Here is a 24,886-nt window from a genome sequence, read left to right on the forward strand (position 1 = left end):
CTCACCAGGGCCCACATCCCTCAATGGCAAGTAGTAACTGGTCCTTCCCCCGTCCAGCCTCTCAAAGTGGCGAATCATACGGGATGCTGATTTGCGTTTCTGGGGAGACAAAGAAACTCCTAGACCCAGAGCCATGAAGCTTTTAGAGCTGGAAGGGGCCATAGAATTCATCTGATTTAGCTCATTCTTTGGAGCGGGAAAACATCAGAGAGATGAAATGACTCTCCCAAGGTCGTGGGGATATCCAGTGTCAAATCCTAGTTTGGGCTCAGATGCTCTGAGTTCAAGTTCTGTTCTAAGTTCGGGTTCAGTGTGAGAAGTGTGATCGGAATATAGAATCCAAAGGCCTCATAAGAATTCCTCGTTGCTCTACCCAGAGCCCCAAGAGGCGATCTTGACTCTGACCCCTGGCCCCTGCCTGTTCTCTCGTACAGCGCCACTTTAGCGTGCTTGTCCTCTCCTTCCCTGGGGCAGACGCCCTGGCTTCCATCTACGGCACCATCCTGACTCAGCACCTTAAGCTTGGAAACTTCCCAGAGTCTCTGCAGAAATCTAGCCCCCAGCTCATCAGTCTGGCCCTCACCTTCCACCAGAAGATCACCACCACATTCCTACCCACAGCGATCAAATTCCACTACGTTTTCAATCTCCGAGACCTCGCCAACATTTTCCAGGTGAGTCCATCTGTACAGAGACACCCTTGAAAGGCTCGCTGATAATCTGGGCCCTTCCGTTCTTGGTAAAATAACAGCACCAAACCCTTACGCAAAGGTGCCGTTCGTACAGAATCATGAACACAATCAGGTAGGTGGGGCCACGGGCTCCATGAGGAGGGACGTCAACCAGGTAGAGTTCTGTTTGCCAAAGACATGGTTTCCCAGGACACATTTCTGAGTTGGCTCCTTTGGGTTGGAGAAGGCTCAGCATCTTGAAGAAAATGCTACATACTGATTCCAGCATGCCAAGGAAGGAAAGAAAAGAAAGAAAGAGAAAAACTACTTTGCAGGCCCTGGTGGTATACCATGGTTCTTGGGAACAAAAAGAATGTCCCCCGAAATCAGGCGGGATAGATCCGCTTCCTGAAAAAGCCACATCATAGTATTCCTAAGATAGTACCTGCCAGCCTCCAGGAGGCCTCTGTTGTCAAACTCCAGCTTCCTCTCCAGGCCACAGCCATTGCAGATTCTTCTAGCTCTTTCTCCTCTGCATAGCGATGGCCTGTCTCTGCCCATTACCTTCAGTTGCTTGACCCTTCACTGTCAAAACCTCCAAAGGGCAACGCAACAAAGCCTGGTCCCCTCTTCCTCACAGGATGGGGGCTGCAACTTTCCCATCTTGGGCGAACCTATGGAGACCACTCTTTGGACACGGTCCTCCCCAAGTTGGCAGGAAGGATGCCTTTTACACCAAGCAGAGGCCACACCTGTAGGGGGCTGTCAATGCGACCGGGGAGTGAGACGTGACCCTCTGTGGTCAGCACATGTACTTGGAATTAATTACCCGGGACACTACATGTCCAGATCCTGAGAACATAGGGCCTGCGTGGTCCAGCCAGGACCTTTGGTTGTAAAAAGCAGAAATCTTCTGACCATTAGTTCAGAGGTCTGAGAACTGTGTCTGGAGTGGCTTCACCTAGAGAGACACTGAGCCTCCCCGCGTAAGGACCAGTCTCTGAGTACACACTTAAGCTACCTCAGGACAGCCCTGTGGGCCACATACCTCCTAAACACTAACTCTGCTAAAAAATGAGGAAGCAGAGACCCCCAGAGATTCTGTAGATTTTCCTAGGAGCACACAGCCAGCCAGGGAAGGGACTGGAACAAGAAGCCGGGTCTTTGGGTTCCTGGCCAGGACCTCTTTCCTGCACACCATTCTGTCCTCTTCATCCGCACTTCTGGAGAGGGGAACAAGCATAAGGTAGTTCAGGCAGCAAGAAAGACCCCACTCCAAGCCCGTAAAGCCTTCAGGTCTGTGGCTCTAAGGCCAGGATGATGGCAAAATTTGTACATGCCCACTATTATCTCTCCTCTACTGAGTATTAATTGAGAAAGACCTCTTTTATCACATACTATCTCTCTTAAATCTCACCACAGCAGCACGAGGTGAGAATGTCCCCATCTGTACTTTTCAAAGGCAAGAAAGGAGTTAATTGGGTCAAATTCACATTGCTCATAGAGCAGAGCTGAAGGGAGAAGGGCATTAGATCTGGTTGACCAGAAGCATCCAGCTCCTGCCTGGACAGACGCCTTGTCACCTGTACGCTCTGAAACGCACTCATGACAACCCTTCGGGACCCACATTATTATCCCAATTTAACGGAGGCTCAGGGAAGTTACCAGCCAGGTGACAGCACGAATGGTCACAAAGGCAGAAAAGCATAGACAACATCAGTGGAATGCGTAACAGGCGTCGGGCCATGAGGGATGGAAAGTGAGGGGAAGGAGGTGGTCATGGAGAGACAGAATTGGAAAGATCATTTGAGGCCAGAGTGGGCCCTCATAAAAAGTCTGACATTGGCCTGTAGCAATTATGGAGCACGGTCCTGGGCCTTTTACATCTATTAGCGAATAACTGAATCCTTGCAACCATCGTGCAAGGCAAAACAGTGATTATTTCCAATTTGGAAGGGACACACTGAGCCACAGACAAATCAAGTGCCTCGAGCATGATCCCATCACCGGAAGGCAGCGTCACCGACATCCAAAACTAGAACGTTCCATTACAAAATGCTCACCGCCATATTCCAGCCTTGTTTCAGTGGCGGCCAGCGTAATGTCAAGGAAGCGCCAAGGAGGGGGGTATTGGCCTGGGGGCAGCGTCTCCTGTTCCCCCTGGCCTGTTTCATTGGCTGGCTCAGGCAGGCTGAGTGGCAACCCCCGGGGCCCTGTTTGCCTGCCTGTCTGCAGCCTGCCAGCTGTCAGCCACCTGCCACCACGGTGGGAAAATACATCCCCCATTGGAGCACCTGCCTCCCTGCAACTACCCAGCCCCCGCCCTCCTCCTCCAGGGGGTAGTTTCAGGCTCCCAGCTTGACCACAGCCTCCCCTGGCTACTTGTCTAACGGCCTGATGGAAGCACCTAGGGGGTGGCTGGATGCCTGGTAGGAGCCAGGCATCACCTCCTTCCAGTGAGACCTGCAACTCAGGAATTGAGACCCTCTCTACACTTCCCTCACTCTGTCCTGACCAGGACACCATCTGAGAAAGCTCCAAGTGGCAGAAATCATCAACTGCTCCCATCTCAATGCCACACGTAACTAAGGTGGGGCAGAATTTGTGCTTGACGTGCTCATGTGGGTGAGTAGCCTACTTCACTGTAAGGGACAGTCCAGGAAGTCAGGGTGCCTGGTGGGTACTTCTCCCTGCCCTCTGCACCTCATACGGCTCATACCGAGGAGAGCAAAGGAGAAGAGAGGTCGAGATGTGTGTGGGGGTGGGGCCCAAGGGACCTAATGGAATTTCTTCCATTTTTAAAAATACACTTTTATCAGAGTACAACATATAAGTAGGAAAGCCCACAAGTCATAGGCACACAGCTTGGTTAGTTATTACAAAGCCATCACACCTCTGTAACCACAAGAAATGGATCAAGATCTTCAGATCAAGAAATAGAACATTCCCTTGGGGCACCTGGGTGGCTCAGTCAGTTAAGCGTCCGACTTCAGCTCGGGCCATGATCTCGCAGTTTGTGGGTTCACGCTCCGCATCAGGCTCTGTGCTGACAGCTCGGAGCCTGGAGCTGCTTTGGATTCTGTGTCTCCCTCTCTCTCTGTCCCTCCCTTGCTCATGCTCTGTCTCTCTCTGTTTCTCAATAATAAACATTAAAAAAAAAAAAAAGAAATAGAACATTCCCGGCATCCCTGAAACTCCTTCTCCTTTGTCCCTTCCATTTGGTTTTTCCTCCCCTCCCGGAGGTAAATACTGTTTGGATTTATAACACTGTAAGTTCTTCTGCCCTGTTTTTGGACTTTATGAAAACAGAATCATAGGGCAAATATTAATTTGTATCTTTGTTCAATAATGCCCTTATGCTTATATATACAATCATGTTATTGGTAAAAAAAAAAAAAAAATACTAGTAATAATTTCTTTCTTTCCAGTCCTTAAATCTTACAATTTCTTTTTCTTGTCCTATTGCTCTGGCTACAACCGCCAGTATGATGTTGAAGAGAAGTTGAGAGAGCTGCCTCTTGTTGCATTCCTAATTCTAGGGGGAAGAGCTTTTAAGAGTGTGTGATGCTTACGTTAGGTTTTTGTGGATGCTCTTTGCCAGATAAAGAAACTTTCTTCCTGTGTGTAGTCTAAGAGTTTTAACCATGAATGTATATTGAAACTTAAGTGGTTTTTCTGTAGCTTTTGTAATAATTATATTGATTCCTTTCTCATTGTTTCTGGAAATGTGATAAATTACATTGATTATTTTTTATTTTTTTTTAACATTTATTTATTTTTGAGACAGGGAGAGACATAGCATGAACAGGGGAGGGTCAGAGAGAGGGAGACACAGAATCTGAAACAGGCTCCAGGCTCTGAGCTGTCAGCACAGCGCCCGACGCGGGGCTCGAACTCACGGACCGCGAGATCATGACCTGAGCAGAAGCCGACCGCTTAACCGACTGAGCCACCCAGGCGCCCCTACATTGATTATTTTTGAATCTTAGCTCACCCTTGCATTCCTATAATGAGCCCAACTTAATTACTGCATGTTGAGCCTTTTATATTTTGCTGGGTTCCATTATCTATTTTTTTTAATGTTTATTTATCTTGAGAGAGAGAGAGAGAGAGAGGGAGGGAGAAAGAGAGAGAGGTAATGGCAGAAAGAAAGGGGAGAGAGAATTTCAAACAGGCTCCACGCTGTCAGTTCAGAGCCCAAGGTGGGGCTTGATCTCACGAGCCATGAGCTCTTGACCTGAGCCAAAATCAAGAGTCAGAGACTTAACCCACTGAGCCACCCAGTCACCCTCCATTTGCTATTTTTTAATATATTTTTGGCACCTCTGTTAATAAGATTGTCCTGTAATTTTCCTTTCTTCCATATCCTAAGGTTATGAAGTCCTCATAAAGTGCATTGGGAAGTGGTTTCTCCTTTCCTACTCTCTGGAAGATTTTGTAAAACACTGTAGTGAGCCTTCCTTAAATGTCAGAAGAAGTTACTGATGAAACCATCTGGAGATTTTTTATGGCCAGTCTTACGCTCTGAGTTCAACTTTTTTCGTACATATTAGACAATTCAGATTTTCTATTCATGTGTCAGTTGTGGTAAGATGTCAATGTCATCAATTTCTACCTTATTAGCATAGTCATTTATAATGTCCTGTGATTATCTTTTAGATATCTGTTGTATCTGACATTATGTCCTCTTTCTTAAAACTGATACTATTTGTGCCTTTTCTCGTTTTCTCTTTTTCTCTTTTATCGGGCTTATTAAAGAGTTATCAATTCTGCTAATCTTTTCAAAGAAACTGAAAAGTATATCAATTTTTTTTACCTTGTTTGCTGTGTCTATTTGATATCTGCTTTTATCTTATTAATAAATACTGTATAATCTCTTTCTTTAGGCTTGTGATTAGTCTTCCTTTTTCTAGCTTCTTGATGTGTCTAGTTTGATCATCAATTTTCAGCCTTTCAGCTCTTCTAAAATGTTCATTTTAAGGCTATGAATTTATCACTATTCCATGTATCATGCAAACTTTTATATGTTGTATTTTTATTATCATTCACTTCATAATATTTCTTAATTTCCCCTGTGATTTCTCCTTTAGCTTATGGGATATTTGGAAGTGTATTGCTTTGTTTTTCAAAATTGAGAGATTCTCTAGTTATCTTGCTTTGTTTTTCAAAATTGAGAGATTTTCTAGTTACCTTTCTCTTGTTGATGCTCAGCTTAATTTCACCATTTCAGAAAATATACTCTATTATTTTATTCCTTTGAAATATGAAGTGTGTTGAGACTGGCTTTATGTCCCAAGATATGACCAATGGGCACTTTTTAAATAGTGCATTCTTCAGATGCCGCGTGTAGTTAAATCAATATGTCAACTAGGTCAAGCTTGTAAATCATGTCATTGAAATATCTTATATCCTTACTGATTTTTTTTTTTTTTTTTACTACGTGCTCTGTCCATTTCTAAGAAAAGTATGCTAAAATCTCCCACTGTTGTTGTGGACATGTCCATTTCTCCTTTTATTTCTGTCACATTTGTTTTATATGTTTTGAAGTGGTGTTATTAGGTGCACATACATTTAGAATTAGTATATCTACCTAATGGACTGCCCTTTTACTTATTATTAAATATCCTGCTTTATTTCCAATTTATTATTCCAGCCTTTTTTTTTTTATATTTAAGGTATATCTCTTCTAGGCAACATATAGTTGGATTTTTAAAATCGAGTCTAATAATCATAGTCTTTTAATGAAAATATCATGTTCATTCATATTTGATTTGATTTTATATAATAATAAATTTAGGATTAAATCTATACTGTTTGTTTTCAGTATGTTCTAGCTGTTCTATGTTTTCTTTCCCCTCACTTTTTGTATTCTATCAAACTAATCACTTTTTGTTTTTTATTTTCTCCCCTCTTAGCATGCAGTACATCTTTTTACTCTTCATCTAATGATTATCAAATGCATCATTTTATTCTTTTTTTTTTAATTTTTTTTTTAACATTTATTTATTTTTGAGACAGAGAGAGACAGAGCATGAACGGTGGGAGGGCCAGAGAGAGAGGGAGACACAGAATCTGAAGCAGGCTCCAGGCTCTGAGCTGTCAGCACAGAGCCTGATGCGGGGCTCGAACTCACGGACCGTGAGATCGTGACCTGAGCGAAGTCGGACGCTCAACTGACTGAGCCACCCAGGCGCCCCTCATTTGATTCTTTTGTAAATGAGCACTTTATCACTTGCAAGGGTCTTAGGGCAATTTACATCCCTCCAATTTGATTCTATTATTATTTTTAAAATTCAGTCTGTATTGAAAACCCACGACGCATGAATACTTTTGTCTTCGTCAACATTTACTTAGGTTTACTCACATACTATCTTCCTACTTCCCCTATCCCTGGTGCATTTCTGTTTTTCCATTTGGAGTCATTTTCATTCTACCTGAAGCTCTCCTGTAGATTTTAGTGGTGTCTATATCTGCTAGAAAATAATCTCTCAGTTTTTATTTAACTGGAAATGTATTTATTTCTTATTTTTCAAAAGAATTGGGGGGAGGGCGCCTTGGGTGGATCAGTCAGTTAAGTGTCTGATTCTTTTTTTTTTTTTTTTCAACGTTTATTTATTTTTGGGACAGAGAGAGACAGAGCATGAACGGGGGAGGGGCAGAGAGAGAGGGAGACACAGAATCAGAAACAGGCTCCAGGCTCCGAGCCATCAGCCCAGAGCCTGATGCGGGGCTCGAACTCGCGGACCGCGAGATCGTGACCTGGCTGAAGTCGGACGCTTAACCGACTGCGCCACCCAGGCGCTCCCTGCAATTATTTTCTTAAAAAAAATTGTTTTTTAACATTTGTTTATTTATTTATTTTTTTATTTTTTTAAATTTTTTTTTTCAACGTTTTTTATTTATTTTTGGGACAGAGAGAGACAGAGCATGAACGGGGGAGAGGCAGAGAGAGAGGGAGACACAGAATCGGAAACAGGCTCCAGGCTCTGAGCCATCAGCCCAGAGCCCGACGCGGGGCTCGAACTCACGGACCGCGAGATCGTGACCTGGCTGAAGTCGGACGCCTAACCGACTGCGCCACCCAGGCGCCCCTTAAGTGTCTGATTCTTGATCTCAGCTCACATCTTGATCTCAAGGTTGTGAGTCCACACCTAATGTGGAGCCCAACTTAAAAAACAAAAACAAAAAAACAAAAAACAATTCTTGGAGGGGGTTTAGAAGTCTAGGTTGGCAGCTATGTTTTTTCAGCTTTTCAAAGGTATTATTCAACTGTCCTCTGCTTTCATCGTTTCTACTGAGGAGGTCTTAAGTCTTACTTTTCCTTTACAGTACACATAGTTTTTTTTTTTCACTTGCCTGCTTTTGAGATTTTCTGTTTGTCTTTGATTTTCAAAATTTTCACTATTCCCAAGATTTCTAAGTGGTATTTTCTGTATTTATCCTGCTTAGTGTTTGCAGCACTTTTGAATCTTGATGTCTTTTCTTTTCAGGTTTCTTTTTCAGTTTTAGAGAAGTCACAATATCTTTTCAAATGTTACTTCTGCTTTTTTTTGTTTTCTAGTATTCTAATGCAAGTACATGAGACCTTGTCACTGGGTCTCATATGTCCCTTATGCTCTTTCTTTTTTCTCTTAGTGATTCAATCTGAATGGTTTATACTACTTGCTCTTCACTCATTTTCTTTTCAATTCTGTCTATTCTGCTGTCAACTCCATTGATTAAGTTCTTAATTTCAGTAACACTAATTTGGGGTAATTTTTAATTTGACAATTTCCATTCGATTCATTTTTAAGTTTATTTATTTATTTTGAGAGAGAGTGTGTGTGTGTGTGTGAGAGAGAGAGAGAGAGAGAGCACGTGCGTGTGTGTGTGTGTGTGTGTGTGTGAGCGAGCAAGGGAGGCACAGAGAGAGAGGTAGAGAATCCCAAGCATTCTCTGTGCTGAGAAGACCTCACAACCATGAGATCACAACCTGAGCACCCCTGATTCATTTTTAAAGGCTCCACTCCTTTGATGAAATTCTTTACCTGATGTCCCCTAATTTCTTGGTCATTTTAATCATAGTTTTGTTAAAGCTCTTGTGTCTGATAATTCCAATACCTAGATCTTCTGTGGGCTGGGTTTTTTCCCCCTGATTTGGTCACGTCTCCTGGTATTTCCAGTAATTTTTGTTTGATGGCCAGACATTAGGAGTTTTAAAATGTGCAGGGGTGCCTTTGTGGCTCTGTCAGTTAAGTATTCAGCTCTTGGTTTCGGTTCAGGTCATGTTCTACCAGGTTCATGAGTTCAAGCCCTGAGTCAGGCTCCACACTGTCAGGGCAGAGCTATTCAGATAATTTGAGGGTTTATATGATGATATTTTCCTTCAGAGATTACACACTTCTGCTTCTGGCCAGTAGGTACCAGGGATTGAGGAGTTGAAATTGGGCTCGTTTCTGTGAGGACTGAATGATTGTGACTCACTCATACTCCTGATGTATCACCATTTGAGAAGCTCCCCTGCGGTCTTTAGCCATGAACCCCTTCTTGCTAATCCCTGAACTTCAACTTTCACCCTTCCTACCACTTGAGATGAGGTAACTTTGCTCAGCATCTTAACCTTTCACTTGTCTGTCTCTCTTTGGTTTCTGAACCTGTGAGCCATTACTTGTGAATTGGAAAATGCCTGAAGGAAAAAAAAATAGTACCAAATTCTGGGTCCATCTTTCTTCCTTCTCTTCCCTAGTATCGTAGCCCCTTGAGTCCTCACTGCCTTGGTGACTCCCTAATGCCTCTAAAACGATGAAGCTTTAAAGATAAGTCCCCTGTCTTTTGTAGTTGACTTCAGCGGATTGGTTTGTGATCAGGTATTCTGCCATGACTAAAAGCAGAAATCTCGACGTAGGGCACATCAGAGAAAGTGCTGTTGGACAGGAAAGGAGGTGCCATGGAACACTTTAAGAAAGAGATCACACTTGAACTGGATCTTGAAATATGAGCATAGCTAGAAAAGCAAAAGGCACGAAGGCACAGAAAGTATGCAGCACCAGAAAACAACTTGAATTTGGTGAAACCGAGATCTAGATTTTATGGGAAGTGGTGATCATGAGGAACTAGACTGGTAGCCCTATTACAACCAGAACTTTCTGCCGTGCTCATCCTGTTGGTAATGAGGGATAATTACATGGCCCCTTTTCCTCATGATAAAAAAAAAAAGTAATTGGGGGGAAACACAGGTACAGATGAGTTTCAAATTACAGGACTTGTTGAGGTCATTCAGAGACTCTCATCTTGGTTGTCTCCAGTTTTCAATGAAAAATGAGGCTGAGACGTTAGCTAATCGTAGCAGAGAGGTGAGGTGACAGAGAAACTTGAAAAGGATAGTAAATGTTTGGGATGATCCCTGTGGTATACGGAAGGGGAACCCTCTAAAGATGAGTAAAATGGATTACTGACCTGCAAAGGTTAGCTAGAGTCACCCTTTGTCATCATTCCGATTTTACATAAACAGTTGTCACCTAGACTGGTTCTCAAACCGGTACTTAGGGAGTTGAAACACGGCAAAGAGGCCACCTGTCTCCTCACTGTGGCTGTTTGGAATGCAGTGATCAAAATTCCAGGTCCTCAAGGTTTTGAAACCCTGCTGAGACCACATACTATATATATGCCATTAGGTATGCTTCCTGTCTTTCTGAATCCCAATCTCCACATTATACCAAATGGATGTAGTAAAAGTTATATTTTTGTAGAAATTGTTTATCATGGTGGTCACATGAGTTTTACCTGGAGAAACTTCTAGTCCAGTACCTGTCACGTACCTGGTTTAATAAGTTGTAGCTGTTGTAGTTTTAAATTGTTATTCACATTATTTTTGGTCTACTCTCTATAAAGGGCATTCTCTTCTCCTCTGTGGAATGTGTAAAATCCACACAGGACCTCGTAAAGCTCTATCTACATGAATCAAGTCGGGTTTATCGGGACAAGATGGTGGAAGAAAAGGACTTTGATCTTTTTGACAAAATCCAGACAGAAGTGGTCAAGAAAATTTTTGATGTGAGTATTGCCCTGAAAAAAAAATTGCTATATATTTGAAAAATAAATATTTCTGCAGACGATCACGCAAATGATAAAATCTAGCTCAGAAATGCGGCAAGGTGGGGGGCAGGAATCAGAGATTAGATAGAGAAAGAAAATCTATCATTATTTTGCTGAGGTGAAAATGGCAGGACAAGAAAAGACATAAATTACCATAGAATTTCAGTGTTGGGAGGGTCTGTGGATTTCATGTGATCCAATTCCTTGTCCCATACTCGCTCATGTCAGTAGCATTTCTCAGATTGGTCATCCCAGTGGATGCATCCTTGAAAATGCATAATCTCATCTTTCCCGGGGGAGCCATTCTGGAGCCACTAATGACTAGAAATTTGAAGCAATTTATTTTTTTTTTAAGTTTATTTTTTTATTTTGAGAGAGAGAGAGAGAGAGGCAGAGAAGGAGAGAAAGAATCCCAAGCAGGCTCTGTCAGCACGTGGGGCTTGAACTCACGAACCATGAGATCATGACCTGAGCTGAAATCAAGAGTCTGATGTTTGACCGGCTGAGCCACACAGGTGCCCCTGGAAATTTGCAACAATTTTTATTTTTTTTATTTTTTATTTTTTTTAATGTTTATTTATTTTTGATAGAGAGAGAGAGAGAGAGAGAGACAGAGCATGAGTGGGGGAGGGGGAAAGAGAGAGGGAAACACAGAATCCGAAGCAGGCTCCAGGCTCTGAGCTGTCAGCACAGAGCCCGACGTGGGGCTTGAACTCATGGAATGTGAGATCATGACCTGAACCAAAGTTGGATGCTCAACCAACTGAGCCACCCAGGCACCCCTGGAACAATTTTTAAATTCGGAAGCTTTGGAACAATTTTAAAGTCTGGAATTTTTTTCTTTTCCTTTCTTTCTTTTTTTTTTTTTTTTTTTTTTTCATTTTCATTTATTTGAGGAGAGAGAGAGTGTGTGTATGAGCAGGGGAAAGGGGCAGAGAGAGAGAGAGGGAGAATGCCAAGCAGGTTCCACGCTCAACACAGTCCCCCCCGATGGGGGGGGACTCGATCCTATGATCCTGGAATCATGACCCGAGCCAAAAACCAAGAGTCAGTCGCTCAACCGACTGAGCCACCCATGCACCCCAGCTGGAAATTTTTTCTAATGATGATCTAAAACTTATTTCCCTGTCCACTCATATTAAGTCTACATGAAACACTTTCAAATATTTCAAATAATATGTCTTGTCCTTCCTGGGTCTTCTTTCCTCCAGACCAAATAGCCTCTGTTCTTTTAGCCACTTCTGACATGGCTTGTTTTCAAGCCCAGAGAAATTTGCCATCATCTTGATTACTTTTCCATCAGTTCCCTCCTCTGAGATCGTGGGGTCTGACTTTTCGTCTCACAACCCAACTGGGGTCTGGCCCAAAGCAAGATCATCATTCCCTCTTCTTACATACTATAATTTTGTTACCATTTCCCAAAATTGTCCTCCTAAACTGTTGAACTACGATATACTCCTTAGAAAGAAGGTATCCATGATAAAAATAAGTTGAGAAAGTACTTCATATTCTATCCCTCTCTTGGAAATACATCGTGCTTTCGGCACATTCAAGCCCCCAAAATCTTGAATAACCCTGATTCATTTGTCATTTCCCACATGTATGAGACCCTCAAACCCTTTTCCATTCATGAAACTTACTAATAATTTGCAGAACGAATGTTCCACAGAATATGCCTTGGAAAGCACTGATCCACGAACGCAGCCTAAGATCGTGTTACACTTCTTTGTGTCACAGTTACCCCACAGCTAACACTGAGCATTCTGGAAGTTGACCCAAACTCCCTAGTTTCCACTCAAGCCACTTGTCCTCTCTCGAACTTAGAAATAACCAGAACTTGTATTGAAATGTACCGTGTTTCCCTGCTCGCCTTGTTGGGTCTGGCACCATATTTTGTCCTGACCAACCTGGGTCTACCTCTGAAGATACTTAGAGTCCATCCCAACCTACATGGCAGCCTTCTGGATCTTGGACAGCATTTTTAAGGAATTTATCTCAGCCTGCTCTTTACTAATATGAACACCCTGAAATGCCTCCCCTTACCATTTTTCTGTGCCCCGCTCTCACATCTTAGATGCCCCTCTGAGCATTGTAGCATTTGCCAATTTATGTGTTCATGGTTGGCTCTGCAAACGCACCTTGACTACTTTCTCCAGCCAGTCTGAGCTGGCACTTTAGACGGACAACTCTCAGCCTTTGAAATCGAGGTTCCTCTGTGGGTCTGTATCCTAAGGACGCATTCTTTTGATCATAGACCCAGATATAATTAATACCATTATCCTTCTCCAACAACCTCTGAAATGCCAGCCAGAATCACCTCCGGCCGCATGAAATCTTGGTATCGGTATTAATGAAAGGTTACTGGATTTCCACCAAGGAAGTGACACGGTCCTGTTTCCACCATTAAAATCTTAACGTTCTCTGAGAAGTGGCCCTTGTGTGATGTGGCGTCACTATGAAGAAGTCTTTGATTCACCGGGTGCTTGGTTTTCCTCTCCCTCCTGCACCGCCTGGCTCTGATCAGAAAATCTGAGACACATTGTTTTGTTCATCAAAGAGTCTTTGTAGAGTGGGCTTTTCAGAACTGCACTTCAGTCCTTCCTCTGCTAGACCATTCATGTAAATTGACTGCTATCAGGACCAATTCCCAGTATATTAGCCCGTGTTCAAACTGGGTAAATGTATTCCCACATCACTTCCCCCACGTGCTTCCTGCAGCTAGCGAGAATGGCTCGCCTGCATTTCATTAAATCTTACCCGAGTGTCTGGGCATTTACTGCTAATGTGTGGCAAAGACATAATGGTTTAAAGACTTTCCAGGGCCCTGAAATCACCTTCAAAATACAATAGCTCTTTGATATTTAACTCTTGCCATTTCATTCTTCTTATAAACCAGTCCTGGTTTCTCTGTCCATGTGACTGTCGAACTCACTTCCCCTCCATTAAGTTTGATGCATCTTGCCCATGGGCTTACAAAGCCAACCCTAAGGGACTCATCCCCTGGGTAATGTCCTTGCTGATAAACAGCATGTGTGTTACCTCTTTGGCAGGTGGTTCTCCCAGTCAGAACGTTGGGAGAAAAACACAATGGCAGTGGGGATAGTTGCTCATAATGGTATAGCACTAGGAAACCTGTTTTTTCTCAACTTCCTTCTGCCACCTTTCTTCCTTTCGAAGTCTCTAGCATTCAGGTTTCGGTAAGTAAGTATACAATGGAATACTACTCAGCAATGAGAAAGAATGAAATCATGCCATTTGCCTGAATGAGTGAAATGACTGAGTGAAATAAGTCAGTCAGAGAAGGACAGATATCATATGTTTTCACTCATATGTGGAACTTGAGAAACTTAACAGAAGATCATGGGGGAAGGGAAGGGGAAAAAAACAGTTACAAACAGAGAGGGAGGGAGGCAAACCATAAGAGACTCTTAAATACAGGTAACAAACTGAGGGTGGATGGGGGTGTGCAAAAAAATAAATTAAGGAAAAGATTAGCTGCCTCTTTGATGCTCGGAGGGCACCTTGGTGGTAAGGAGACATAGATGCCGTATCTTTTTAATTAATTGAATTGTACTAGGTATTCATTAAACGTGGTTAGGTCTGCCCTGTGGGCAAGAATTAACACACAATAGGCTCATATCTTTAGGAAAATTGTGTACCATGTACACGCAGGGGGCTCTCCTGTGAATGAACCAGTCACCTAAGGATGGCTCATGGCACATTTTTCAGAAACCAAGTTCTCTGGGCTGAGCCTGTGAGGCTGGGGCTGGTAGCCTACAGTGGGGTGTCTCACAGGAAACAGGAAAGGATATTTTAGGACACTGCTGTGGATTGGGAAGCAGGACTTGTTGGAATGGGTGCGGGGGAGATGAGGCCACTGGTGCATGGACCCCTTCACCCGGCACTGGTCGAAGAGCCGCTGCTTAGCGTAATCTGTCCCTGTGTCCCCATCCATTCCTCTGCCCAGACATGGGCTCTACCTGTGTATGTGGGAAGGGTCCCTCCCACCTTCCGGTTTCCACTCTCAGCCCACAAGGAATAACAAACATCACTCGTGACTTCATGGAGCTAGTAAATGAATGTTAAACATCCACTTCATAGAAGCTTCTCAAGAAAAAGAAAGTGTTGGAAGCAGGACTGATACTTAATTTGCAGGGTGTGTTCAGAGAGAAAAAGCACATGAGGGGTCTTCAATCTGTATGGAACCAGAACTGAGTCTGTAAGGAGGGTCCTTACGCCTGTGTCCCATCACCAGGGTGTTGATGAGACGGTGGAGCAGACCCGAAGCCTAAACATATATTGCCATTTTGCAAATGGTATTGGTGAACCCAAGTACATGCCTGTACAATCGTGGGAACTTTTGACCCAGACTCTGGTGGAAGCCCTGGAGAACCACAACGAAGTCAACACAGTGATGGACCTGGTTCTCTTTGAGGACGCCATGCGCCATGTGTAAGTGTGCTTCCGTTCTTGCCTTTCCTCAGTTGCCTCGTCTTCCCAATGTCAGAGGTCTCATGTGGGCATTTGAGGACACCTCCCTAAAACCAGAAAAAAAAGCAGCTATGCGTCTGCCCTGAAGGTCAAGATGGCGGCCGGTAGAGCAGCGGCTGCAGTGTCTGCCACTGACCCTAGGGGGCAGCAGGATGCTGAACTCAGGCAGCACTGGATGTATTTCCTTGTGTGTCATTTACAATCCCTGGGCATGACCACAGTGACACCAAGGGAAAATTTAAGATCATAAAAGAGGCACCAGAACAGCTCAGAACCCATATCCCCACCCCATACCGGTCGAAGGGCCAACTTTAGAATAATGAGATTGAAGATTTTTGTTTACGTGCTCACAGATTTCAAAAACTGAATACCCTTCTTAAATGTTATTGCCATCAAATGAATCACTGAGAGTAGTCACCAAGCCTCCCAGACGATGTATACTCACACCAGTGCTGTCCCTGTATTGCTCTACATTCCCCGGTTCAGTCACACCTACCATCCCTCCCTGCCTTCCAAAATCTTTCCACCCTGTCCCCTGGTACCCGTGCACTTCAGCAGCAAAACCCACCTCATCTTTACCTTCTCTGAACCTCCCCTCATTGATGATTCCGAGTGAAACCTCACTGACCCCTGAGTGGAGGAAAGCTCTTTTTGCTGTTCTGTGTCCCCCCCAGGACCTAGCGAGAACTAAGTACCCTCCTTCTCCCCCACCTCATTTCAATGGCACATTTAAACCATTTCTCTCTTTATCCTTTACAAACCCCACTTCTTCTAAAGCACTGGCAACCGGACATTCATACTCATCACCTCGCCTGTCATCTGCCAACAGCCAGTTCCCCCCCAACACTTACCGGCTGCCTGGGTGCTTGGAGCGTCTTCTCAACTACATCTTTCTCCATGGCTGGCATTGGTCTTGTTAATTCCTGTGGTTGTTTCTTCCATCCCCCACCTCAGCCACTCGCTCTCATGTTCCTACCCTCGCACTTCCATCATCGGTGATGATCCCATCTCCACCATTGCCATTTCGAACGTCCCTCTCTCTGACTTGTACCTCTTACCCTTCCACTCACCTGCTCTACTTCCCATTCCAGGTATCCTTTCTTTACCCAGTTTTATTGAGATATAACTGACATATAACATGGTATAAGTTCAAGGCGTACAACGTCACGACTCGATATACGTGTATAACACAAAATGGTCATGACAATAAGATTGGGGCACCTGGGTGGCTCAGGTGGCGAAGCGTCCAACTCTTGTTTGGCTCTGGTCACGATCTCACATTTACGGCATCAATCCATGCATCGGACTGTGCACTGAGCATGGGGCCTACTTCGGATGCCCCCTCTCCCTCTCTCTTTGCCCCTCCCCCTTCTCAAAATAAGCAAATAAACTTAAAAAAAAAAGATTAGTTAACAGTCATCACTTCTCCTAGTTACCATTTTTTTCCCCTTGTGATAAGAGCTTTTAAGATCTGTTCTCTTAGCAACTTTCAAATACACCACACAGCGCTGTTAACTGTAGTCATCGTATTATATCTTACATCTCCAGAACTCATTTATCTTCTATCTGGGATTTTGTACCTTTTGACCACCTTTACCTGATTCCTCACCCCCATCCCTCCAGTCTCTGGCAACCACAAATCTGATTTCTGTGTGTGTGCGTGTGTATGTGTTAGATTCCACATATAAGTAAGATCATATGGTATGTGTCTTTCTCTGACTTACTTCAGGTGGTGTAATACCTTCAAGGTCCTTCTGTGTTGTCCCAGATACAAATATTCCAGTTACTCTTAAACTTCATCAAGACTTCATTTCATGGAGCCAACCACTTTCGCAGACTCCTTTGTCCCTCTGCCTACCATGCCTTTTCTGTCCTCAGCCATCATAGACTCCCATCATGCTGGTACAGGCTCCCCTAACTTTCCTGGCATAGCATCCACGTGACAAAACCCCATTCTAGTCAAACCCCACTGTTGTCTTATTCCACACCTGCCCCCTAAGCATCTGAAGATCGTGGAAGAAAAACCACAAAAGTTTTGGCTTGGTTTGCTTCATATTTTCAGCCACAGCTACCAAATGGGCCCCTAACGTTGTGGAAACTCCACCTCCCCTACCCTGGGCAGTTTGCTCTCTTGCCCTGCCTGTGGTAATTGCATCGTGTAGTTGTCTGTTCTCAAGCTTCCAGCATCCTTCTCCTCTCTCTGTTCCCAGTTAATGAGCACATGTCTTACTTCACTGCGATAGTGAAAGCAACCAGGAGAGAATCCTCTCATCTCCCCATCATCAAATCTAACAGCCTATCTTCATCCCTCCTGCATCCCACCCACAGATTGTGCCTTCTCTACTGTCTCAGCAAATGAACCATCCCTGTTCCTACCTGAGGCCAATCCCTCCGTGTGCATTCTGGATCCTGACTCTTACCACCTTCTAAGTGAGTTTATTCCTTCTGAAATTCAATTATTCTTTCTCCCTCCTTCCTTCCCCCCACCTCCCCCTCCCCCACCACCTCCTCCTTTCTCCCTCTCTCTTTCTCTTCCCTCCCCTCTTTGCTCTTGTCTCCCCTTACCCCATCTTCATTGATTCAGTAATTGCTTCATCATATGCATCTACATACAAACATGCCAGATCATCCTTATCAAAAACAATAAACTATCCCTTCACTTTTACATCTCTTTCCATCTCCTACCCCCATTATTTTTTGCTCCTGTTCATAACAGCATTCATCAAAGTGGTTGTCTGTGCTTGTCATACTTTCTCACTTCTCATTCTCCCCTTGACCCATTTCTTATCAATTGAACAAATAAGTTCTTATCAAAGTCACCACGGAGCCACCTCTTGCGAAAGTCAGTTGTCACTGCTGGGTCCTCACCTTGTATAACTTGCCTTTCTACTGCATTTGTCATGATTAATCACTCTAGTTGTTTGCATCCATCCATCCCTCCATCTATCCAACCATCCAGTCCCCCATCTATCCAAGCATCCATCCATCCAATATGTATCTATTGAGTAGGCATACTATGAGTGCAGGGATCTTTGTTTTATTCACTGCTAGATCTCTAATACCCAGGACAGTGTCTAGAACATAGCAGATCAACAAAAATTCTTAGCATGTCATATGGCATAGGTGATGTAGAGAAAACAGGGAAGAGGGGACAGAGTCCTGGGGGCAGGGGGCTGATTGCAGTCTGAAATAGGATGGTCTGGAGGACCTCTCTGGGGAGGCAGCATTGATGTGACACGTAGGAGCCACCCTGAACACAGAACTCATGTGGGCCTAGTGCATGGATCTTTGCATAAGTCATTTCATCTAGTCTTCACAAAAACCCTGAAGAAAGTAAGGTCTGTCATCCCTCCATTACAAATGAGGAAGCTGCAACCCAGAGAGAGAAGAGAAGTTGCCTAGTGCCACACTCCCCAGAAACAGGTAAGCCAAAGCTTACACTAGGGCCCTGTGGCTCCAGCGTGTGTGATCTGGGCTTTCACACTGTGGTACTTGTTCATCTACTTTTCTGTCTCTCCCGGGCCAATGTGAGCTCCTTTTGCTCACGGCTGAATCCCCAGTACCTTGGACAGCGCCTGGTGCCTAGTAGGCGGCCAGTAACCAGGGTTTTAGGATATCTGTTCAGTAACCCTGGGCAGCTTCAGTGGACACGCCCCCTCCTCAGTAACAGCTCTCAGAGCCTGTGTCATCGTCTTGGAATTGAGACAGATCTTTGTCCTTTCAGGGTAAATTTCATTTGAGAGAAGAGCAAGTGAATTCTGTCAATGCGGTTTCCAACATGGGTGATCAAACTCACTAATTCTGTTTACAGGAAAAAATAAGGCTATGAAAACTGGCTTTTCTCCTGAGACTCCTTAAGAGGCTCCAAAGATGGTTTCCAAAGAGAATCTGGAGCTGCATTAGCAATAGCAAAATAACTGGAACAATGAACTGCCTTGAGGGAGGCAGTTCTCACGATTAAAGTTTATTTGGATGTATCATTTCACATACATTTGTTTAAAAATATCAATGTCTCACGACTTCATCTTTGCACTGCCCTCCCCTCCCCTCCTCGGGCTCCTCACTCCCCTCTGCTGCCCCTACCAGCCAGATAGAGCAGAGGCATCCCCTCATGCCAGAAAATGGAATCAACAGTGAGAAACACAGACAACCTAAGAGTGACAAGATTTGTGGCCTCACATCACACCGCATGGTGCCTGGGGCAGAGGGGTTTGGATTCCCTCCGGGAGGTCCTGATACCTAGGGTGATACCGAGGGTGGGAACAGGGCGAGGCAGAGCGGGACGGAGGCTATGGCACTCCCTGGGAACCCACAGGGCTGGCGGGTGGAGCCAAGGTAAGGGCGTAGGTTCCTAGGTGCAATGAGGCTTATGCTCATTCTGATTCTATCATCCGGCTCTCGGTTCTCACCACGTGAGTTCTCACCATTTTCTCTGATCTGGTTTCCCTACACCTTTCCCAAGCTCTGCTGCTAACTCTTCCTGCCTACTTCTGTGCTGAACCCAACCATGGAGCACCGCATTGCGGGGATGGGCACAGGCTCCGGAGACAGAGTCAGACCCACATTCAAATCCCGGTTCTGCCGCTAATTGGCTTCGGTATTTTTCAAGGGACACTGAACTTCCCCGAGCCTCAATTTGTCCTCTGGGAAACGAGGATAGTAGGAATGCCTACGTCGTGCGCCTACGTTGTGGCAATGAGTATACAGCGCTTTGCGCTCAACACAGAGTCTGTAGGTTTAGTCTTTTTCTTCGTGCTGTTATGTCCTTAACGGTACCATTTTGCTCTCCTACTGACTTTCTCTGCCACCTCAGCAGATTCTTGTTGTGCCTTTCCTTAAAGCCTTTTCCCCTGCTTGTGGCATAACCTTAACGTTTTTCTTTGCTTATTGGCTCCCACATAGAGTCTTTGTTCTGCCTCTTCTTTCTCTTAGCATCACTTAACAAAAAAGGAACTTTAGATGTACTTCTCTTGTGCCCCTTCCTTTGTGCATCCTGTCCATTCTCTAGGGCGTGAGTGTGCGTGTGGGTGTGCGCGTGCATGTGCCTCAGTGTGTGCGTGTGTCGGCTTCGGTGAGCCCGCTTCCTCCGGCTGTGCTGTGGTACATCTTTGGCTTTTGTCTTTAATCTCACAGAAATTCAGTAATGGGCTTAACTTAGACTCCGCTGGTTTGCTTGCCCAGGAGTCCTTCAGAATATTGATCCTCTTTTTTAAATTTTGTAATTTGAATGCAGAGTCCTTTGCCCTCGTCAGAGGTTGTTAATGAATCCCCAGCTGGAGTCTAATGCTGACAGTTGCAGACTCAACCATTCTTCTCCGGAAACTTCAGCACTAATGATGCATTTCCCATTTAGATATTGAATAGCAGGGACCATGCAAAGCTGAGGTCAGGCCTTCCAGCCTAGAGGGGGTGTTGGGCGGCCCAGAGAACCCAGGTGAACTTCTTCTCCAAATAGAGGGCCTGGATATGCTTCTCCCTTCATCATTGCTGCCAGGCGCCCTCTAATATAGTCACAAAGCAGGTGAGCCCTTGCACCTCACATCCCCCCCGCCGCCCCGGTGTGATGCTGACTGGAAGGTATTTGTTGTGCTCTTTGAGTTTAACTAAAATTTATTAAATGCCTTCAATGTGCTAGCATTATAGAGGATACAAGACGAGTTATACATGCACGTTCTTCCAGGGCCTCGAAACTAGGACTTAAGGGAGCCAGAGAAGTGAAAAGCCATCTGATACAAGAGAGAGTATAAGTATCACAATTAAAGAATTCTAAAGGGGAAAAGCAAAATCGTAAAAGAACTAAGGATGGGTCAGTAAATAATTCCTAAATTCTTAGGGGAATTAATTTTGACTATAAAACTCAGTGACTTATAATTTTAAGACCAGAAAGCTAGGATTTTCCACACATCAAAAAATACATTAAGACCAAAAGGGAAAAGTGACAAATTGGAGGGACATTTCAGAGCATACATACCTAAGGGGGGGGGGGGTCTTACAAATCTAGAACACTTCAATTAAGAAGTGGGAACTTGGGGTACTTGGCTGGCTCAGTCGGAGGAGTGTGCAACACTTGATCTCAGGGTTGTGAGTTTGAGCCCCGTGTTGAGGGTAGAGATTAAACAAAAAGAAAAAAGGGGGGGGGGGGCAATGGACATGAAAAGGAAATTTGTAAAAGAAAAAATATATAATGATAAGAAAGATGTTCAGTTCCCTAAATAATGAAGAAATAAAAATTAATATTTTCAACCACGCAACCGGCAGAGATTTAAAAATATGTTGGGGCGCCTGGGTGGCGCAGTCGGTTAAGCGTCCGACTTCGGCCAGGTCACGATCTCGCGCTCTGTGAGTTCGAGCCCCGCGTCGGGCTCTGGGCTGATGGCTCAGAGCCTGGAGCCTGTTTCTGATTCTGTGTCTCCCTCTCTCTGCCCCTCCCCCGTTCATGCTCTGTCTCTCTCTGTCCCCAAAATAAATAAACGTTGAAAAAAAAATTTAAAAATAAATAAATAAATAAAAATATGTATATAAGACCCCGTGTCCACAAGAATGGGGGCCAGACTCTCCTATCGGCTGATAGGTGGGCATTGTTGACTGACCTGCAGCCCTGCTAGGGTTTCCTTCTCAGTAGCAAACGCATCCCACAGGAGACAGGAGGCAACGAACACCCAGAGACATTTAGGTTATCGACGCTGATTATGACCCAGTCATCAGTATGTGCCAGAAATTTTGCAATAGTGAGAAAATCAAGCCACAGAAGGTTTAACCTCATATATGCTCATAGTTTGTTGACACGTCAAGCCCCAGAACTCTCCCCGTGCCCCAGCCTTTTTTCCAAATGGAGCTTAGCTACCCTTGGGCCTCTCCACCCCTGATTACCATTACTTAATGTGAATACGGGATTTGTCACTGTAACATCATGAACACAAGGTAGAGACACAGGCTTATAGCCTGTGCTGTTCAATCTCAGATGTCCACTCTGCTGTGTTTGGTCAGACTCCACCTGAGGTCTTGTTCTGTGTACCCCTTCAGTTCCGAGGTCCCCAACACCTGTTGTCTCACCCTTATTTTCCCCGTTTCTCCACCGTGCCTTGGTCACTGTGTTACGTTTTCCCCAAATTTTTAACATATTCTCATTCAACTCACATGATCTAGCATAGGCTCACCTTTTGAAATAAGAGATCCACATTTTGATCCATCGGCTGGACCTAAGTCGACCGCAAATTGTTGCCCCCATTCTGGGGCGGGCAGGTTTTCACTACGTATCAAAGGTCGTGAAAATCGCCTTACTGTTTGACTTGGCAGTGTTACCTTTTTTTAAGCTTATTTATTTATTTTTGAAAAACAGAGAGAGTGAGCAGGAGAGGGGCAGAGAGAGAGAGAGGGAGAGAGAGAGAGTTCCAAGCAGGCTCCACACTGTCAGCACAGTGCCTGATATGGGGCTCGAGCCCACAAAGGGTGAGATCATGACCTGAGCTAAAACCAAGAGTCGGACACTTAACTGACCGAGCCACCCAGGGGCCCCTTGGCAGCTTTACTTTTAGGAGCCCGTCCTGTGGGCGTGACAAGAGGTAGAAACTAAAAATAACTTAAATAGCATTATTTATGGCTGGAAAATGTTGGAAACAACCTAAATATCCAGTAGTAGTCTATTGCAGACAAGGAATTTATTCTATGCATTGGAATATTGTCCTACCATTAAAAGCATGGCCTAGCGGGGTGCCTGGGTGGCTCAGTCTGTTAAACGTCCAACTCTTGGTTTCGGCTCAGGTCATGATCTGGCTGCACATAGCCTGCTTGGGATTCTCTCTCTTTCCCTCTCTCTCTGCCCCTCCCCGACTTGTGCCGTCTCTGTTTCCCTCGAAATAAATAAACTTAAAAAAAAAAAAAAAAGCACAGTTTAATGATTACTCAGCAGCATAGGAAAATAATCACAGAACATCACTAAATGGAAAAGTGGTCTCAAAACACTGTTTACTGTATGACGTGAGCCCAGTTTTGAAAACAGGATAGATACACATATTGAACTTCCACAGGTAATGGGTGTAGATACACATAAATATATACTTACAAACATACAGACCCTAGAAAAATGTCCAGAAGGGCATACGGTTAATGTCAATGGTGTTTATTGCTACCTAGTAAGTTGTAGGTTTTTTTCTGTATTTTATGCATTTTTCACAATGAATAGTTATTGTTTTTAAGATGAGGAAAGCAAGGGGGGCAACCAGATGGCTCCGTCGGTTATGCGTCCTGCTCTTGGTTTCAGCTCAGGGCATGCCCTCCCCGTTCATGAGTTCGAGCCCCACCTCGGGCCCTGGGCGGATGGTGCGGACCCTGCTTGAGATTCTCTCTCTCCTTCTCTCTCTGCCCCTCCCTTGCCTGTGTCCACGCTGCCACTCACTCTCGCTCTCTCAAAAAATAAGTAAATAAATACAAAGACAAGGAAGGGAATGGAAACTATTGTCATAAAGGGTGTAGGTCCCTGGCATAAGGTAAGTACACAGTGCTGAGGGGAACGGAGAATGTGGAAGAGGGTCTGTGGATGGCCTGAAGGAAGGAGAGCATTTGCGGAAGGCTTGCGGGGCAGGCAGAGGAGGGTCCTCTGCAGAACATAGTCTGAGCCCAGGGCCTGGGAACGTTTCGCCATCGCTGGGTGGGAATATGGTTACTGAGAGAGGTGAGTGTCGCTGCAAGGGGAAGAATCCAGAAGCCAAGGAAGTGGGTGTCTTGTGCCCCAAGAATCTCCAAGTGCTCGTTGCAAGAGCATCCGTGCCTAGGGCTCCCCGTCATTCTGCCGACTTCAATTTTGCTCCTCCTTTTTAACAATTTTTTTTATTTTGTAATGTCTATTTATTTTTGAGAGAGAGAGTACAAGCGGGGTGGGGACAGAGGGAGAGAGAGAGACACTGAATCCAAAGCAGACTCCAGGCTCCGAGCTGTCAGCACAGAGCCCGACCCGGGGCTCGCACCCACAACCCGTGAGATCATGACCTGAGCAGAAGTCGGACGCTGAACCGACTGAGCCGCCCGGGCACCCCGTTGCTCCTTCTTTCTTAAGAGGAGCAAACAATTCTGTTCCCGCTTGTCCTCTAGCCTCCCCTGAATGTTTTTTCTTCTTTTCTCTTTTCCCTGCCCCCTCCTCCTGCCTGAAAGCACAGGCAGGTGAGGCAAAGCGCCATGGAGGTGTGGCAGTCAGGCCGGGCTGGGGAGGGGACGGAGCGTGAGTTGGGGTCCCCTCCCATCCTGCCTGGCTGCCGTGAGCTCTTCCTCCACTGCCACCTGGTCACAGAGGGTTTGGCTTAAAGCAAAGCCGTTGACAACCTCCATCCATCCAGGCAAGAAGGTGAGACCTGATGCGGGGACCGTGTAACTCACGCTTCCTGCACCTCCGCTCACAGTGTGCCTCCTAGGAAGGTTCCGGCGCGGTGCGTGCTCCTCGCGGGAGGGGTCTGATCAGAGCCGTGGACCTTGCTCCTTCTCCGCAGCTGCCACATCAGCCGCATCCTGGAGTCCCCGCGGGGAAACGCTCTGCTGGTCGGCGTGGGTGGGAGCGGCAAGCAGTGTCTGACCAGGCTTGCGGCTTTCATCAGCTCCATGGACGTATTCCAGATCACGCCGTGGAGAGGCTACCAGATCTCGGACTTCAAGGTGAGTGA

At 45.1% G+C, this 24,886-nt stretch overlaps 1 protein-coding gene across 1 annotated transcript in view; it reads left to right on the top strand.

The window, feature by feature from the left end:
• Positions 1-24,886, top strand: part of DNAH9 (dynein axonemal heavy chain 9) — a 342,468-nt gene that overhangs the window by 181,089 nt on the left and 136,493 nt on the right. The window contains exons 41-44 of the mRNA XM_086686045.1: positions 435-674; positions 10,542-10,703; positions 15,001-15,197; positions 24,716-24,878. Coding sequence (XP_086542171.1) covers positions 435-674; positions 10,542-10,703; positions 15,001-15,197; positions 24,716-24,878 — 762 coding nt within the window. The remainder of the gene's footprint in view (positions 1-434; positions 675-10,541; positions 10,704-15,000; positions 15,198-24,715; positions 24,879-24,886) is intronic.

The sequence above is a fragment of the Puma concolor genome, chromosome E1 (genome assembly GCF_028749965.1).
Source record: "Puma concolor isolate L17-30 chromosome E1, mPumCon1.1.hap2, whole genome shotgun sequence".
Lineage (NCBI taxonomy): Eukaryota > Metazoa > Chordata > Mammalia > Carnivora > Felidae > Puma > Puma concolor.